The following is a 16,601-nucleotide window of genomic DNA, read 5'->3' as shown; positions in this document are numbered from 1 at the left end:
TTAAATAAGACATACTGTATATTACACTACATGACATACTATTAAATCCACTTAAATTAAACAAATCAAATCAAAAATAGTCTTTACATTCATGTCAACCTGAATTCACAGATTTAAAAAACAAGGAAAATACCGAACTTTATGGGTGAAATCATATGAATAAATAATGATGATGATATCTATAATAATCATAATAATAATCATAATATCAGACTGCAAACCTTGTTGAGAAAAATGCCCCAACCTCTATATGTACTCTTGCGCTACGCTAGAATTCTGACCCAATGAGATGCACCATGCGTCTCTGCCTTTGTCCTACATACGAAACGCGAGCATCCCATATATAAATATGGAGCGTGACATAGCATGCATCTGGCTAAATCAGAACCTAAGGCGTGAGGCAATAGGGATAGGAGGGCACATCTCTCAACCTCCTTTGCCCAAAACAGAGGGGGGGGGTGGGTGGGGGGGGTGGGGGGGCTGTGAGAGGGGCGAGGGATGGGGGAATGTAGGGGGATGTCGTCAACTACAGGGATTTCCTTAGATCTCAAACCAAGCACTTATTTGCCGTCTTCTCAGACCCTTGTAGGGGGAGGGCGAAAAGTGGGGGGCAGGGTAAGGGGCAAATTGAAACTGAAGGCAAATCTGAAGAAAAAAATCTGTGAGCTACACAGGAATGGGGGTGGGGGTGGGGAAGGGGCTGATTCCATGGGGGTTGGCCCCCAGTACCCCCACCGCCCCCCTTTTCCAAACTGCAGCGCGGCAGCATGCCAGTTTAAAATCGCATTCACCACTGTCCGGAGAATAGCCAAACAAACAAAAAACAAAAGAACAAAAAAACAAAACAATAAAAAATCCCGAAAGATCAAGACTTAAGTAATAAAACCGTATTTACATTTTACACCTTATTTTCATTTGTATTCCGCATTACACTTTCTCCTCTCTCCGAGCAAATATTTGCGTCACATCATTTTTACAATACTGAAACACGAAAAAACGTGTGGACGATTCCTTCCAACATTCTTGCTCTCCTCTCCATTTCTCTCTCACTTTGCATTACTCCCCAAGCCCCCACTCGTTTTCCTCCATTCCATTCCCTTTTTCTAGCCCACCTTCTGTGGGTTGGTGGCGCGCACACCCTGCTCATACGTGATCCGTTGGCTGATCAGATACTGAGCTGCCTGCGTTGACGCCGGAGAGCCGGTTATGGTAACTTTACGGTTCCGGGTGCCGGGAATGAACTCTCCCTTTTTGGAGATCTGGATCCGGGCTCCAGTCAGCTCCTGGTACTCCACTAGCGTTTTCCCTCCTTTCCCCAAGATGGCTCCTACCAGGTTTTCGGGAACAGCAATCTCCACCACGTCCTTGGCCCCCTCCTGCATCTGCTTCTCAGTGGCCATCAGGGATTGTGCCATCAGCGGGGATGAGGCACTCAGGTAGCCGTTAGTGGCCCCCGTGGCCGCGGCCAGCGAGCCCAGGGTGAAGCCTCCCAGGGAGGCGGCCTGGTGGCCTGCGCTGGTGGAGGCATCGCTGGCGTAGGATGCCAGGAGGTTTGCAGCGGCAGCCGCGGCGGGGTTAGCGCTTGCCGCTACGGCGGCCAGGACTCCTGAGGCTGCAGCGGGGTTGAGCCCCAGGCCCAGGGAGTTGGTGTTGTAGCCGTAGCTGGCTAACGTGTTGAGGGCCGAGGTAATGGTCAGGAGGTCGTTGCCTGAGAAGCTGGGACCCATGGTGGTGGGGAAGCCGCCCATACTCTGCATGGTGGCCTGACCCAGGAGGCTGGAGGCTGTGGCAGCGGCGGCAGCAGCAGCAGCGGGGTTCACCTCGGCTGAGTTGGCGTAGGGAGAGCCGGTGGGGTTGGAGTTGGCCACAGGGCCAGAGATGTTGGAGTAGCTGATGTTGAGGCAGCTGCTGCTCTGGGGGTCCTCCTGGATCTTCTGAACGATGATCTCCACGGCTTTACGGTTCTGCTCGGGCTCTCCGCTAATGGTGACCACTCGCTCCTGCAGGTTGATGCCCTCTGGTTTTTGGGAGAGCTGCACCCAGGCGCCTGACTGCTCCATGACGGCCTTGACTGTGGCTCCACCTTTACCAATGATCAGACCTGCTGTGCTGTTTGGTACTATCAGCTTGGCCTGGGGAGAGGAGCAGAGAGAGAGGACATAGAGATGGTTACTGCACTGATTTCACACTGCCTTAACATTGTATCTCTACATGACAGAAGTGTGATATCAATTGAATAGAGGAAGGGACTGGGCGAGGGAACGGAAGAAAAGAGGTAACCAAGATAATAACTTGAAATAACCCAGAACAATAGAGAAGGAGGTAAGATAACAAACAAAGAGTGCGAATAGGGAGTATATTAGAAATAACTGACAGAGAAAAAGAGAGTGAATCGAGCTTGAAATAAAGGGGGCTAGCAAAAGGAAATAGAAGTATAAAAATTGTTATATACTCAAGATCTTTTTTCAATGCTGTAGCATAGGGGAGAAATAAGAGTGAGCTGTTTTTACTCCTTCGACAAACATTGTAACATTGACAGAGAGAGTCGTTTCTGGACAAAAAAAAAAGGGAGAGAGAAAGAGTGTATTTTTTCCCCTTTGTTTCCGAGCTGTGAATCTATTATAAAGAGGCTCCTGGTGAAAAGCATCTACTCCCAGGGGTCAGTGTTACCATGGAAACAGCTCCAGCATTCAAGGGGTACTGAAAAGGAGTCGAAGCGACGCGTAGCAACTAGACCCATCCCCCCCACCTCCACCCAAATTGACACAAGCGTGCACACACACACACATATACACCCTAAATAATTCTCGATACAACTATGTGTATACACGTACTGTGTACACAGTATACACACTCACATAAACACCCATATTAAAACATATACACGCCTTCACTGTCCTTTGTCATTCAACATTAGAGAAAAGGTGCCAGCTAGGGAGAGTGAGGAGGCAGATTTTCTTTCTTTCTTAATAAGTATGTACTTGATAAGTGCCAGAAACGATTTATGACGCATTAAATGTACTGTAGTGGTATTTTGAACAAGGGTAGTTTTGCACCAAGGCCAGTCACACAATGTTACGAATGAACCTACTACGCAAGGATGATGAATGAGAGGAGTCTCACAGGGATGCTAATGGTTACCTACCTATATCGTGCGATGTGGAAACAGTTACAAAACTCTTCTTTGAATATTTGAAAATCCATCTTGAATGGTAAAAGAAGAAAAGCAAGTGAGTGTTGGTCGGAGGACAAGGCAAAGAAAGGAAGGAACAAAGAGAGAGAGAGAGAGAGAGAGAGTGTCTGTGTACAGGGGAAGTATGGGGCTAGTAATTAGCATGGCCTCCATGTTTCTCGCACTGGGTGGCTGGATTTGATCTTGACACTTTCTCAATGTTTGCTCCAGTCCTTCTAAAGACATCAACATTTCTTTACAGAGGCGCTGCTGTAAACCTTGATTCTGTAGCCTTGCTGGCTGTGGTACACTGCAGTGAATTTACATAGAAATGGGAAATTAACAGAAGGCAGGGACAGAGAGAGATCAGGACTTGACTTCAAACGATTAAATATAAAATATTATTTTTGAGTATTTGTAGTAAAATATTTTATTCACATATTTATTTGTGACAGTGATGAAGAATAATCATGCATTGGAATTGAGGGATTGTTTTGGTTTAGTCCCCGTATGGATAAGTGCCATCTAAATTGGTCTTGGCTCAGTGCAATTTCTCATCCAGTTTCTCGCAACCAATTTTTCACCACATTCCCCCTAATTTTCATACAAAAGTGTGTGGTTCAATGTTGAGGCAAAAATATTTCCCTCTTTTTCGTTCAAGCACGCATTAGAGATGGGTTTGAGGATCAGAACAACTGAGTGGGGGAGAAAGAGGTGAAGATTCTCCTAAGAATCCTTTTCATCTTCTGCATTGCACATATACACACACAGCTTTTGCATGTTGTTGGATTGGATGTGTAATGATTCAGATGGGACTTGCCTCCTAAAGATTAGAAGCAACGGAATAAATAGCTGAATAGTGCGATGTATAAAACCCATTACTGCTAATGATGAGTCTCTAGGACCACATTCAGCTCTTTAATATTTAATAGATGTTCAAAATTGTAATTCTCTTTCTCTCATAAGTCCTTTACCCCACATGCACTGTTTCTAAAGAATTCATTTTTTTTGTTCTTGGTTGCCGTTGAGTTTCCCTCGCTATTTCATGTTTGTCCATTTTAATCTGAAATAATCGTCCTCATCCCCAAGAGTTATAGCTGACAATCAGTTTTTTGGGGTGTGTTTTTTTATGAAGGGGAGAACATTTGGCCTGTGCGTTGGAGCAAACTGCTGATTAAAATGTAGGCTCTTTAGAGTGCGGTAAGAATAGAGCAACGTCGGTGGATACGCCAAGCTAATTTAGCTGAATGTGTCTTAATGCAGGCAGACTGAGAATGAAGCCTCCTACCTCTTCCTTCAAAGACAGGGTGAAAGAGAGAGAGGGGGGGGGGGTTGTGAAGGAGGATTGGGAGAGGGTAGGGGGAGAGGCGAGAGGCGAGAGAGAAAGCGAAGATGAGAGAGACCTGCTGCTGTTTCATCAGCCGTGGCTAGTCGTTCATTGTGTACTGTGGGTTGGGGTGTGGGACGGGAATAGGGGTGAGGAAGGAGGCTGGGGCTGCGCTGATGGGGACCATAAACGCCATGGAGGGTGCTGAGCCATGGAAATATGTTTGAACCAGCTTTCGGAGATAACAAACATGAAAACAAACAAACAAACAAACCACAAAAGTTAACAAGGCCTGCAGCCATCAAAGAGATAAAACAGCGTCATTTGCTAGGCTGCTGCCGTCCCCGATATAGAAACCACTTCTTTTTCGGTTCCAGGTTTCCATCACGTCCATAGCTTGACAGAATGTATTGCTGTAGCAGTACTACACCCTCACTGTTCATCACCCCCTCTCCTGGTTTCTCTCGCCATGCTCAGGGATACTGAAAGGCTCAGCTCATGTCTTCTCTATGTCAAGGGCTAAGGCTCAACCTAAACCCCCCATAGTACTGTTTCAGCAAGGAGCCCAATTGTCTGTGGATGCCAGAACCACACCCCACCCTCCTCTGCCCTCCCCAGCCCCCCAGTTGCGTACGTGTGGGGACACGGAGCAACTGTTTCCCCCTGCTCCCTCTGTCCATCCTTTAGACGGGACCTGATCCGTGAGCAGGGGGCTATTTGTACTTTGAAGTTATAAGCACCAGACTTTAGGTTAATCGCCTGTCTCCTGATCCCCGGGCTTAGCCGCTCCTCTCTGCCTCGTCTGCCTTTCAGTGTGTGGCTCTCTCGCCGCGGCTGGAAAAAAATCCTGGTTAAAAATAACACAGAAGCATCACACTGCAGCCGACCAGCCGCTCCGCTCCAAAGATTGACAAGAACGGTCCCGAGTGATGGACTTTCGTCCGCCCACCGCTCACGCACAATCCAAATCAAATGATGAAATTAAAAAAGAATGCGTGCCTGGAACGAGCGCTGTGGCACGAACTCTGGGCCGCTAGCCTGATGTGGCCGTAAGGATTATCCCTGGTGGTCATCTCAACCCCTCCCTGTGTCAGTAATGTTAATCCGTTTATTCTCCCTCCATTTCACTGCCTATCACACTAAGAAAGCCGAATTTAGACATGCTAGTGATATGAAGGGAGTGTGTGACTTTTCTTTCTTTCTGATGACATAGACAAACACAATAGGGCGGAACTGATATCTAAACAGAGAGATACAGTATTTGAGGGGAGGACTTAAAGTGGAACAGACAGCGTTTAAACTACTTTGCAGATATGAAACAAACAGACAATCATAATATTAGTCAAAAAGATCAAATTCCCAGTTTATGCTACAAAACCAACTTCATAAGAGGTTGAGAGAATAGATGGATGCAGTTCAATGCATGATTTAGTGCCTTCAGACAGTATTCAGACCCCTTGACATTTTCCACATTTTGTTACGTTACAGCGTTATTCTAAAATGGATTAAATATATAGAAACCTCAGCAATCTACACAGAATATGCCATAATGACAAAGCGTAACCAGGTTTTTAGAACATTTTGCAAATACATTAAGAATAAAAAACAGAAATACATTATTTACATAAGTTTTCAGACCCTTTGCTATGAGACTCGAAATTGAGCTCAGATGCATCCTGTTTCCATTGATCATCCTTGAAAAGGAGGCCACCTGTGGTAAACTCAATTGATTGGACATTATTTGGAAAGGCACACACCTGTCTATATAAGTGTAACGGATGTGAAATGGCTAGCTAGTTAGCGGGTACGCGCTAGTAGCATTTCAATCAGTTACGTCACTTGCTCTGAGACTTTAAGTAGGGTTTCCCCTTGCTCTGCAAGGGCCGCGGACTTTGTGGAGCGATGGGTAACGCTGCTTCGTGGGTGCCAGTTGTTGAATGTGCAGAAGGTCCCTGGTTCGCGCCCGTGTCGGGGTGAGGGGACGACGTAAAGTTACATCTGTTACATAAGGTCCCACAGTTGGCAGTGCATGTCAGAGCAAAAACCAAGCCATGAGGTCAAAGGAATTGTCCGTAGAGCTCAGAGACAGGATTGTGTCGAGGCATAGATCTGTGGAAGGGTACCCAAAAATGTCTGCAGCATTGAAGGTCCCCAAGAATACAGTGGCCTCCATCATTTTTAAATGGAAGAAGTTTGGAACCACCAAAACTCTTCCTAGAGCTGGCCGCCTGGCCAAGCTGAACAATCGGGGGAGAAGGGCCTTGGTCAGAGAGGTAACCAAGAATCAAGAGCTCTGGAGTTCCTCTGTGGAGATGGGAGAACCTTCCAGAAGGACAACCATCTCTGCAGCACTCCACCAATCAGGCCTTTATGGTAGAGTGGCCAGATGGAAGCCACTCCTTAGTAAAAGGCAAAAGATAGCCCTCGTGGATTTCACCAAAAGGCACGTAAAGACCCTCAGACCATGAAAAACAAGATTCTCTCGTCTGATGAAACCAGAGAATTTGGCTTGAATGCTCAGCTTCACGTCTGGAGGAAACCTGGCACCATCCCTACGGTAAAGCATGGTGGTGTCTCATCATGCTGTGGGGATGTTTTTCAGCGGCAGGGACTGGGAGACTAGTCAGGATCGAGGCAAATATGAATGGATCAAAGTACAGAGATCCTTGTTGAAAACCTGCTCCAAAGCGCTCAAGACTAGGGCAAAGGTTCACCTTCGAACAGGACAACAACCCTAAGCACACAGTCAAGACAACACAGGAGTGGCTCCTGGACAAGTCTCTGAATGTCCTTGAGTGGCCCAGCTAGAGCCCAGACTTGAACCTGATCAAACATATTTGGAGAGACCTAAAAATAGCTGTGCAGCAATGTTCCCCATCCAACCAGACAGACCTTCAGAAGATCTGCAGAGAAGAATGGGAGAAACTCCCCGAATACAGGTTTGCCAAGCTTGTAGATTCGAGACTGTAATTTCTGCCAACAAAGTACTGAGTAAAGGGTCTGAATACTTATGTTATGTCATAGTTCTGTTTTTTATTTATAATAAATTAGCAAAAATGTCCTAAAACCTGTTTTTGCTTTGTACCTATGGGGTATTGTGTGTAGATTGATGAGGGGGAAAAAACGATTTAATCAATTTTAGAATTAGGCTGTAACCTAACAAAATTTGGAAAAAGTCAAGGGGTCTGAATACTTTCCAAATGCACTGTAATTCACCAATACATTTCTTGGTAGCCCAAAAAATATTGCTATCAGGTTGTAAATCACAGCTGGCCTGACACATTGTTTGCTGCCTCCACCCATTCGGGATGCAGTGTTTTAGTTTCAACTAGTCCATATTTTTAACAAATACAGACGACTATAACTGAGTCTGGGAATGTCAATACAATCAAACTAGCAAAGGCAATGATCCCAAGTCAGTCGTAACATGGCTAATAGGCTAGCGCACATGTGTCAAGGCCCTCGGGCCAAATATGATACACAAGCGATTATAAATGAGTCAAAAGTTGAGTCATGAAGTATTTACAGCCTGGTGCGCTCGCATTGGTGAATTCAACTTCATTTACGCAGGTTTCGTGTGTCCTGTTTACAGCGCGCAGCAGAGGGATGTGCAGACACATGCCACAGTCCTAGCTAGGCTACTAAAATGTTGCAGTCTGGCATCGTTTTTTAAAGCTTGACAATGAATAACCAAAAAACAAAACCTGCATCAAAACACCATGCAAAGGAGAAACATGTAAGCCTATTACAGCAACATTTGAGCAGTAGTCTAGGCTGGCTACTCAACTACATTGCATTTTGAGTGCACCATACACCAATGCTGCATTCAACTGCACCGGTGATCCATGCAGCGCATTTAAAAAAACATGTTTACATGTTACATGTTGAAACATGTTTAAATGTTACAACGACCTAAAATACTTTTGATTAGGGTCGCAGCATATTATGCAGATCTGCAAGCATAGCAGCAAAGGCTGGACAAATATTATTTATCTCTTTTGTTTTAATATGTTAAAATTCTATATACATGTGGACATTATAAAGGGCCATATTTTCTCTAATAAAACATTGGCCCGCGAATTCGTTGTTTTTTAATATGGCCAGTGCGCCCCTGGGCTAGCGTATCTATTTATTTTGCTAGCTATTTTAGCGAGCTAAAAACACGGAGCCTAAAGTTTGCCAGCTAGCTGCTGGGAGGAGTGGGTGAGTGACTGACTTTTCCCCTTCATATTATTGTCGGTGGCTACAGCTAAAGATTCAGGTGTCATTTGGTTGGCTACCAAATAAATGCGAATCGCTTTACTAGCTAGCTAGCTAGCTATGCTGAACTTGAACGACTGTTATCCACAGTTAGCATATCTCTTAGTTGTCAATCAAATCTATTTGGCATCAAGGGTTTTGCCGGGTTTGAGAACTGGGTAGGACGGAAGATGGCGGAAACTGAGGTTTTGTTTGAAACTGCTAGTGAGTCGAGTGAAGCTAATAGTACAGAAAGTGAGAATGAGTGGGTTACAGCGGCAAAGAAAAAGGGAGACAAGACAAGTAAAGCTATGTGTCACGTTCCTGACCTTGTTTTCCTTTTGTATAGCTTTGTTTTGTTGGTCAGGACGTGAGCTGGGTGGGCATTCTCTGTGTTTGTTCCTTGTTAAGTGTCAGGGTTAATTGACCTTGTATGGCTCTCAATCAGAGGCAGGTGTTTTCGTTTTCCTCTGATTGAGAGACATACATAGGGAGGTTGTTTCACATTGTTTGTGGTGGGTGGTTGTCTCCTGTGTCCGTATATGTTACCACACGGGACTGTATCGTTTGTTTGTAGTCGTGTACCTGTTCGTGCGTTCTTCGTATTATGTAAGTTCACATGTTTTAGGTCAGTCTACGTTCGTTTGTTGTTTTGTAATTATCAAGTGTTCTTCGTGTGTTTAGTTTCGTCTTGTAAATAAATGTCATTATGTCATCATACCTCGCTGCAAATTGGTCTTCCAATCCCTTTCTCCTCTCCTCGTCCGAGGAGGAGGAAGAACTAGAGTTTCGTTACACTATGTTGGAAAATAGGAAACCACTAGACTCGTTTTTGGTCGGAGTCAGGGTTTTGGATCAATGCTACTTGGGAAATCCCTTTGTCTCCAGGAAAATCTGTAATATGTTGGAGGAAAGTGTGGAGTCGGTGAGAGTCACAAGAAGTGGTCTTATTTAGTTTGTTTTGTGTCTGCGGTGCAGAAGAAGCATGTTTTAAGACTCAAAAAGATATCGGAGTGGAATGTCGTAGCAGGGAGCCTATCAAGGGGGTTATTTCTGGGGTGGCGCAAGAAATAAAGGCAGAGGATATAACTGAAGACATGGATGGAGTGGTTGATGCACATCGACTGACCTGTATGGTGGACGGAGATTTTTTTTTACTTCCTCCATGCTTCTTTGATGAAGAGTTTCTCCCTTCTCATATAAAGTTACGATTCATGCAATACCTTGTAAGAGCTTTTGTGCACAAGCCTCTTCAGTGTCATGAATGTAAAATATTTGGTCATGTGTCAATTGTGTGCAGAAGGGAAGAATATCGTATGCCAGATGAAAGGAAATGCTGCAACTGTGGAGGTGAACATGCACCTGAATTCTTGGAGTGCCCTGTTAGGGTGAAGGAGAATGAGGTGGCAAGAGTAAGGAGTGTCCAGCGTGCCTCCTATCTGGAGGCAGTGAGAAAATTGGAAGGAATGAGTGGCGGGGAAGAAGCAATGGTAGTAGAGCCACCACGACCAGTGAAGGGTTCTCATCAACCGAGGGAAAGTGAAATGCTACATGTTATAAAGGTGGACTTTGTATTATTTATTGCAATGGTCATAAACTGAGAAGAGAAGAAGTCTAAGAAAATTGGAATCACTGTGAATGCCGCGGAACGTTTTTTGGGTCTTCATGATTTCACAGCTGTGGACATGCAAGAAATCCTGTCAGTGAATCTAGCCCCATCACAGGTCCCTGAGCCTGTGTAGGGATATATTTTGGAGTGGATATGTCGGGATGTATTTTGGAGTGGACTGTGATTGAAGAAGTGTGATGGGTTTTCTTAGTTGACGTGTTTGATTTTGTATGACGTTGTTTTCCCCATTTCCCAAAATGTTCTTTTTTTGTTTCTTGTTCAAAACCCCGTCCAGCCGATGGCGGGAGTGCACCATTAACATTGGATGCCAACCGCAGTTAAAACCCCATCAAAGAAGAAGTAGATTTGGCATTGATCAAATAGACGGGCAGGCAGGCAAGTTCCCATTCAGTTGTCCAAACGTGGGTTAGGATAAGCATGCATTGGCAGCCAAGCTGCAGAAGGACGAGAAGGCTACTGTTCACCATCATTTATCAGTGCAATTTTGACAGCTAACTAGCTGATAAAGTCTGAAGGTTTATCTAATGTTCCCTTGTTAGATTGTTTGCTCATCTCGCTCTGGCTAGCATTAGTTGTTGATCATGTTGTTGTTGATGTGCATAAGAGACTGAGGGATAGATAGCCTACCTTTTCATGGTTATTTGATAAATAGGACTTTGAAGATCCCAAATGTAAGAGGACTACCTTGCTATTAACATATTTGCAGATATCCATTTAGGTTTATTTTGTGTATTTTGGTGAATGTGTTAATGGGATCTAATGTCGCGCTGTTGCTACTGCCTGTAAACACATAATTCAGTTCAAAAGGGCAGGCAGTGTGGCAAATGGCTTATTTGCATATAGGCATACTGTAGCTATGATTGGCTGTGGCGCACTGGTCTGCGTAGACTTCGGTCCTGAACGAGACAGAGGTTTTTTGGGGGGGTTATATTTACTGCAGTGTCTATTAATTGTCCAAACGCACGACCGCTCTCCCACTCTATATTGCTATAGAAATTCCACAAATGCCATACTAGACGTCATTCCCAGACATTCTATGAATTTATGAAACTGCTGAAATGACCATATCTAAGTGCTTGCGTGTCAGAAAATGTCAAAAATATATATATTCTTCATGGGGTGTATATGAACAGATTTGAATAAGATTTCATGTTGCTAAAAGTTCCACTTTAACTGTATTAAGAAAGCAGTGAATTTGATATGGATTGGGATCTGAAATAGGATCTTAATTACATTATTTGGGTCAGTATATTCACATATACTATAATGTACAGTACATGAACATATGCACGTGTGTTGCACACCAACTTTGCTCAGATTCGTGGCTGGCTAACCCCAAACCTGGGCCCTCGATCATGCATTAAGTGACCTCATGAGGCCTGCCATCTAACAAGTGCTGATGAGGCCAAAAATAGCCTGTCCTTGTGGGGCTGAGGTGGGGCCACGTCCGTCCAACCGAGGAGCCTCAGTGTGCTGCTAAGCCGGGCCGATGGGCTGCTCCACCAGGACATGTTCACTCACAGACCCTAACACGCTGTGACAACATGGAGCGGTGAAGAGAGAGAGAGAGAGAGGACTGAGAGGAAGACCTTCTCCTTCCAGCTCCAACGGAAACAGGGCTGATGCTGTGTTCAGGCTTTTAGCCTTGGAAGTACCATTCAGCCTTAAGTAATACAACACCACTGTCCACTTAGCCCCCTCAAGGCTTTCATTAACAGAAGAATCCTGAGCTGTGGCACAGCTGATAGAGAATTTTAAGTCACTAGGGAATGGCAGTGTGTTTTGAGGCTGGGCTGGGAAGCCCATGTCAAACACTAGCCAACCAGAGGAGGCGATGGATGACACGCTCAGAAATGTTGGGCGACCACAATCTTATTGGATTGTTAGTACAGACATCTCTTCTCACAGTGGATTACAATAACTCAGAACCCTGGTGTGCCACTGGGAAGGAAAGTTGCTCTTTTCTCACGCATATTTAATAAAAGGGGATTAGTAATGAATTGTTCTAGTATCCATGGCAACTGCTGACCTCCATCCTCCATCTTGGTCCCATTCCCAGTCCAAGCCTTGCAGACAGATATAGTACATTAAATTGTGGCTACACATTTATTAATTTAAAAAAATTACAATAGAAAATATACACATACAAACATCAATGACATCACACCTGCCCAGACCCACCTGCTCACACCCCCATCCCCAGCACCCGCATCACTCTCTGCCACATGGCCTCAAACTGCACCATTTTGTTTCTCTCCACGCCCACGTACTTTCAACATTTAGATAATAAATAAAGCATTTGACCTTTCCATTGTGTTAACGATTGAGGATTGGTTAATTTCCAGTTTTTAAGTATATGTTTAGGCTATACATTTAAAATGCTAGACATATCACATACACACATACAAATACTAACTTAACACCAGATGTTAGTTTTGCTTCCACAAAAGCCTGATCCAATATTCCTCTCCACACATACTGTAAAGCAGCAGATGGATAAACTTGTAATTCATAAACATAAAACACTCTCCTTCAAAGGACCTCTCCCTCCCAACTACACACGCATGGAAGCACGCTCACACACACATCCATACACACAGTGGCAAATGCGTCCTTCCTTCCTAAGAGATTTAACCCAACATTAACGGGTGCACATCCTTGTCAAACAACAAATATATTGTAGTGCCTCTCTCCACCGGCTTTCCTACGAATGGGATCGATACTTGGCGGAGGAAGTGACCTTTTCCTGAGCCGGCTGATGAATCTGAAGGTTAAAAATGGCATAAAATATTTTCTGCTGGCCATCGGTCCTCCTGAGACAAGGCTGGAGAGGCAGGGGGGGGTGTTGTTGAAGAGGTTGCATCGCTCTGTTTTATTTTTATTTTTTTTATACGTTACAGCGATTTCCCTGATGTAGCTTTTAATTTAGGAGATGAACGGCCCAATCTGCTTGCGCTAGGCCCGGCTGTATGGATTAGCCGGCGCTGTGTGCTGTTCCAATGAGAACAGTTATTAGATACAGGATGCTGGTTAATTAAATAGACTGGGCTTGGTGGTGTTGCGGAGGGAAGGGTGGGCTGAAATGGCGCAGCCACTTAAAGCAATCACTTACAGTATGTCATTACAATGAAAGAGAACCTCTGCGTCACCACAGAGCGAGGGAGCATTTTAAGGGTTGAGGTTTATGGCTTACTAAAGCTTTTAAGAGATTAGACCAAAGAAAGATAGTTTACTGTGTGGCATCTTCATGGTCGCTTACATGTTAATTTTCTGAACCGTTAAGAATATAAACATTACTGTTTCTGACCCATAAGAGTAAGATCTAACTTTCAATACCTAAAAAACGAAATCCCTAAAACACAATTCCTTGTAATTAACCACCCAACCTCAGTTACAGTACCAGTCAAAAGTTACTCCTTCTAGGGTTTTTGTTTATTTTTAATATTTTCTACATTATAGAATAATAGTGAAGACATCAAAACTATGAAATAACACACATGGAATCATGTAGTAACCAAAAAGTGTTAAACAAATTGAAATATATTTTATATTTGAGATTCTTCAAAGTAGCCACCTTTTGCCTTGATGACAGCTTTGCACACTATTGGCATTCTCTCAACCAGCTTCATGAGGTATTCACCAGAAATGCATTTCAATTAACAGGTGAGCCAATCAGTTGAGTTGGGACAAGGTAGGGGTGGTATACAGAAGATAGCCCTATTTGGTAAAATACCAAGTCCATATTATGGCAAGAACAGCTCAAATAAGCAATGAGAAACGACAGTCCATCAATACTGACATGAAGGTCAGTCAATGTGGAAAATGTCAAGAACTTATAAAGTGTCTTCAAGTGCAGTTGCAAAAACCATCAAGCACAATGATGAAACTGGCTCTCATGAGGATTGCCAGAGGAAAGGAAGACCTAGCGTTACCTCTGCTGCAGAGGACAAGTTCATTAGAGTTAACTGCACCTCAGACTGCAGCCCAAATAAATGCTTCACAGAGTTCAAGTAACAAACACATCTTAACATCAACTGCAGAGTAAAGAAAAAGCAGCCAACAGGTGCTCAGCATATGTGGGAACTCCTTCAAGATTTTTGGAAAAGCATTCCTCATGAAGCTGGTTGAGAGAATGCCAAGAGTTTGCAAAGCTGTCATCAAGGTAAAGGGTGGCTGCTCTGAAGAATATTAAATATAAAATATGTTTTGATTTGTTTAACACTTTTTGGTTACTACATGATTCCATATGTGTTATTTCACAGTTTTGATGTCTTCACTATTATTCTACAATGTAGAAAATAATAAAAATAAAGGTAAACCCTTGAATGAGTAGGTGTGTCCAAGAAGGTGTGATCATCACAGAAACCAGAGAATATTTTACATTATTCAGGAATTGTTTGGGTCATGCGGCGAGGGAGGGTTCATGTTGTATGCGAAGTGATTGTTTATACTGTGCAGATTCACTCAACTATGAAACCATTTCTGTACCACAACAAATAGCCCTCTACAGGCAATTACACATGGTGAGCTAGCCACAACTGCAATGCATTTTGGTGTCGTAGGGCGGAACAACACACATTTGAGAGAAATTCCATATTCCACATTTCCACTTTTCTACTCACTCACATCTAACTCGAAGTTAACCTGACTCCCGAAATCCTATACATCTTTGGGCTACTTCCTGTGTGGCCAGGGCAATAACAGGAAGTAGGAAGCAGGTGTTCCTGCATGGGGTGAAAGGTCACAGGAAACTGCGGTTGGCCAGAGGAAATTTGGGAGGGAGGATTCTGAAAACATTTGAGACCAAAGGCAGTGGGGCGCAGCTCAAAGTTGACACAAATCACTGTCATTCTGTTATTGTAGATGTCACAGTCTCACCATAGTGGGCAGTTGTTGCCTTGAAATGCCAGATCAGATCAAAGTTAGCTAGCACAACAATGCTATTTAGCATTTCAGCTAAATTAGTCATGTATTAGCCTAGGTATCAGTTCGAGTACTGAACATTGCTCCATGTTAAGTGAGATTCAGTGTCAGTGGGTGTGGATGTTTTTTGTGCCTGTCTGTCTGTCTGTCCTGAGTGAAAGCTTTGGATTTGATTGAGTTAGGTGTTTGCTGCCTGTGCTCCTGCTTGTCCCGTCTCCATTTGGCTAGTGGAGATTAGCGGCTGTAGCTTACAGAGAGCCAGGCTGGCAGCTGTTGCTTAACATGACTTCACATCTTATCTTACATCTCTCACTCACTCTGCTCCCTGGGGCAACCAATAATGAGACACATGCCACGACAGCCGTGCTCGTGACAACAACCAGGTTAAAAAAATAACCACGTGCACACACAACCAAAATAGGCCCTGAAAGCGCATGCGTTGTGCCTTTGAGTTGAGTACGGAGTATGGATGTCCATTCATCAGAAGACCTCCCTTCTCACTTGTTGTTTTGGTTACAACCGTTGTCTGAGCAATGTCGACCATGCTCTGCAGAGTCTACGGAGAGTAGTGTATGGACCATTGGAGTTTGGAGAATAGCTTACATTACTAATAGCCCAGCAACCAACAGGCTACACTGTCTGCCTCTGTGTATCTCAAACACAGAATAATGCCATACAACACTCTCAAACTCATTATTATTAATAGTAAGAGAGAGGCACAGGGATTATTTCTGTCTAAAATAACTGCCCTTTATCTGATGCCGTAGGAGCTGTTCCTTTTTCCAGCTCTGCCATCAATCCATCGTTCGCTCAAAAGCTTAAAGGAAAGAATCACCCATTTTGAATGTTCTATCAATTCCCGGGGTCATTTCATGTGCATCTGAGCTTATTGCCATTCAAGCAGGCAGAAATACAGCCGGTATGTCACGTTTTGCATCGAGATGCACAAAAACTACATACCATTCAAAAATGAGTGAATATTTCCTTTAAGTACTGGTTTGTGTATAAGAGTGCATTAGTTTCGATATACAGTTGAAGTCGGAAGTTTCACATACACCTTAGCCAAATACATTTAAACTCAGTTTTTCACAATTCCTGACATTTATTCCTACTAAATATTCCCTATTTTAGGTCAGTTAGGATCACCACTTTATTTTAAGAATGTGAAATATCAGAATAATAGTAGAGAGAATTATTTATTTCAGCTTTTTGTTCTTTCATCACATTCCCAGTGGGTCAGAAGTTTACATACATTCAATTAGTATTTGGCAGCATTGCCTTTTGAATTGTTTAACTTGGGTCAAATGTTT

At 43.8% G+C, this 16,601-nt stretch overlaps 1 protein-coding gene across 3 annotated transcripts in view; it reads right to left on the bottom strand.

Moving 5' to 3' along the window:
- Window positions 1-464: 464 nt before the first annotated feature.
- The window catches only part of LOC129832334 (RNA-binding protein Nova-1-like), a 55,468-nt gene continuing 39,331 nt past the window's right edge, over window positions 465-16,601 (bottom strand). For all 3 annotated transcript variants that reach the window (XM_055896331.1, XM_055896329.1, XM_055896330.1), the window contains one exon: window positions 465-2,132. In XM_055896331.1, the coding sequence (XP_055752306.1) occupies window positions 1,104-2,132 (1,029 nt within the window). In that variant the 3' untranslated portion in view covers window positions 465-1,103. The remainder of the gene's footprint in view (window positions 2,133-16,601) is intronic.

This window comes from Salvelinus fontinalis, chromosome 33, assembly GCF_029448725.1.
Source record: "Salvelinus fontinalis isolate EN_2023a chromosome 33, ASM2944872v1, whole genome shotgun sequence".
Classification (NCBI taxonomy): domain Eukaryota; kingdom Metazoa; phylum Chordata; class Actinopteri; order Salmoniformes; family Salmonidae; genus Salvelinus; species Salvelinus fontinalis.
The sequence above is the reverse complement of the archived record's forward strand: the minus strand, read 5'-3'. Positions and strand labels throughout refer to the sequence as shown.